General features: G+C 34.3%; 1 protein-coding gene across 1 annotated transcript in view; it reads left to right on the forward strand.

The window, feature by feature from the left end:
- Positions 1-505, forward strand: part of LOC116849267 (uncharacterized protein KIAA1841 homolog) — a 10258-nt gene that overhangs the window by 2847 nt on the left and 6906 nt on the right. The window contains exon 6 of the mRNA XM_032826229.1: positions 97-391. Within this exon, the coding sequence (XP_032682120.1) occupies positions 97-391 (295 nt within the window). The remainder of the gene's footprint in view (positions 1-96; positions 392-505) is intronic.

Consider the following 505-nt stretch of genomic DNA (forward strand, 5'->3'; position numbering starts at 1 on the left):
TTTTTTTTTTTTTTTTTTTTAATGTAATATGATAAATTTAACACTAGTAATATTACGTGAAAGATACATGAGATATAACAGAGTATCACTCCGCAGGGACTTGACATGGACGCTGAACGACTACATCGTCAGCCTGCGATCGGAATTGCGCTCTTGGCGCAAGGTTTACTGGAGATTATGGGGTGACTGCCATTTCTTGTTCTGCCAACAGTGCAATGTGTACTTTCCAATATACCAAATCGATTGGTGCTGTTATCACCCAGAACCTGCGCAGTTTTTCGTAAATGAACAGCAAAGACCAACACCTTTTCCATTAGGAAGATATCCGTGTTGCAGTCAGCGTGCTTATAGATTTGAAGCCCTGCCAAATCAAGGAGGATGCAGGTACAAAGTTGGTATCAGGATTACGTACAAAATTATCATGTTATAAAACAAAGAATATACATATATATATATATATATATATATATATATATATATATATATATATATATATATATATATA

The sequence above is a fragment of the Odontomachus brunneus genome, unplaced genomic scaffold, assembly GCF_010583005.1.
Source record: "Odontomachus brunneus isolate Ranch 3 - 2012 unplaced genomic scaffold, Obru_v1 Obru_scaffold_110, whole genome shotgun sequence".
Classification (NCBI taxonomy): domain Eukaryota; kingdom Metazoa; phylum Arthropoda; class Insecta; order Hymenoptera; family Formicidae; genus Odontomachus; species Odontomachus brunneus.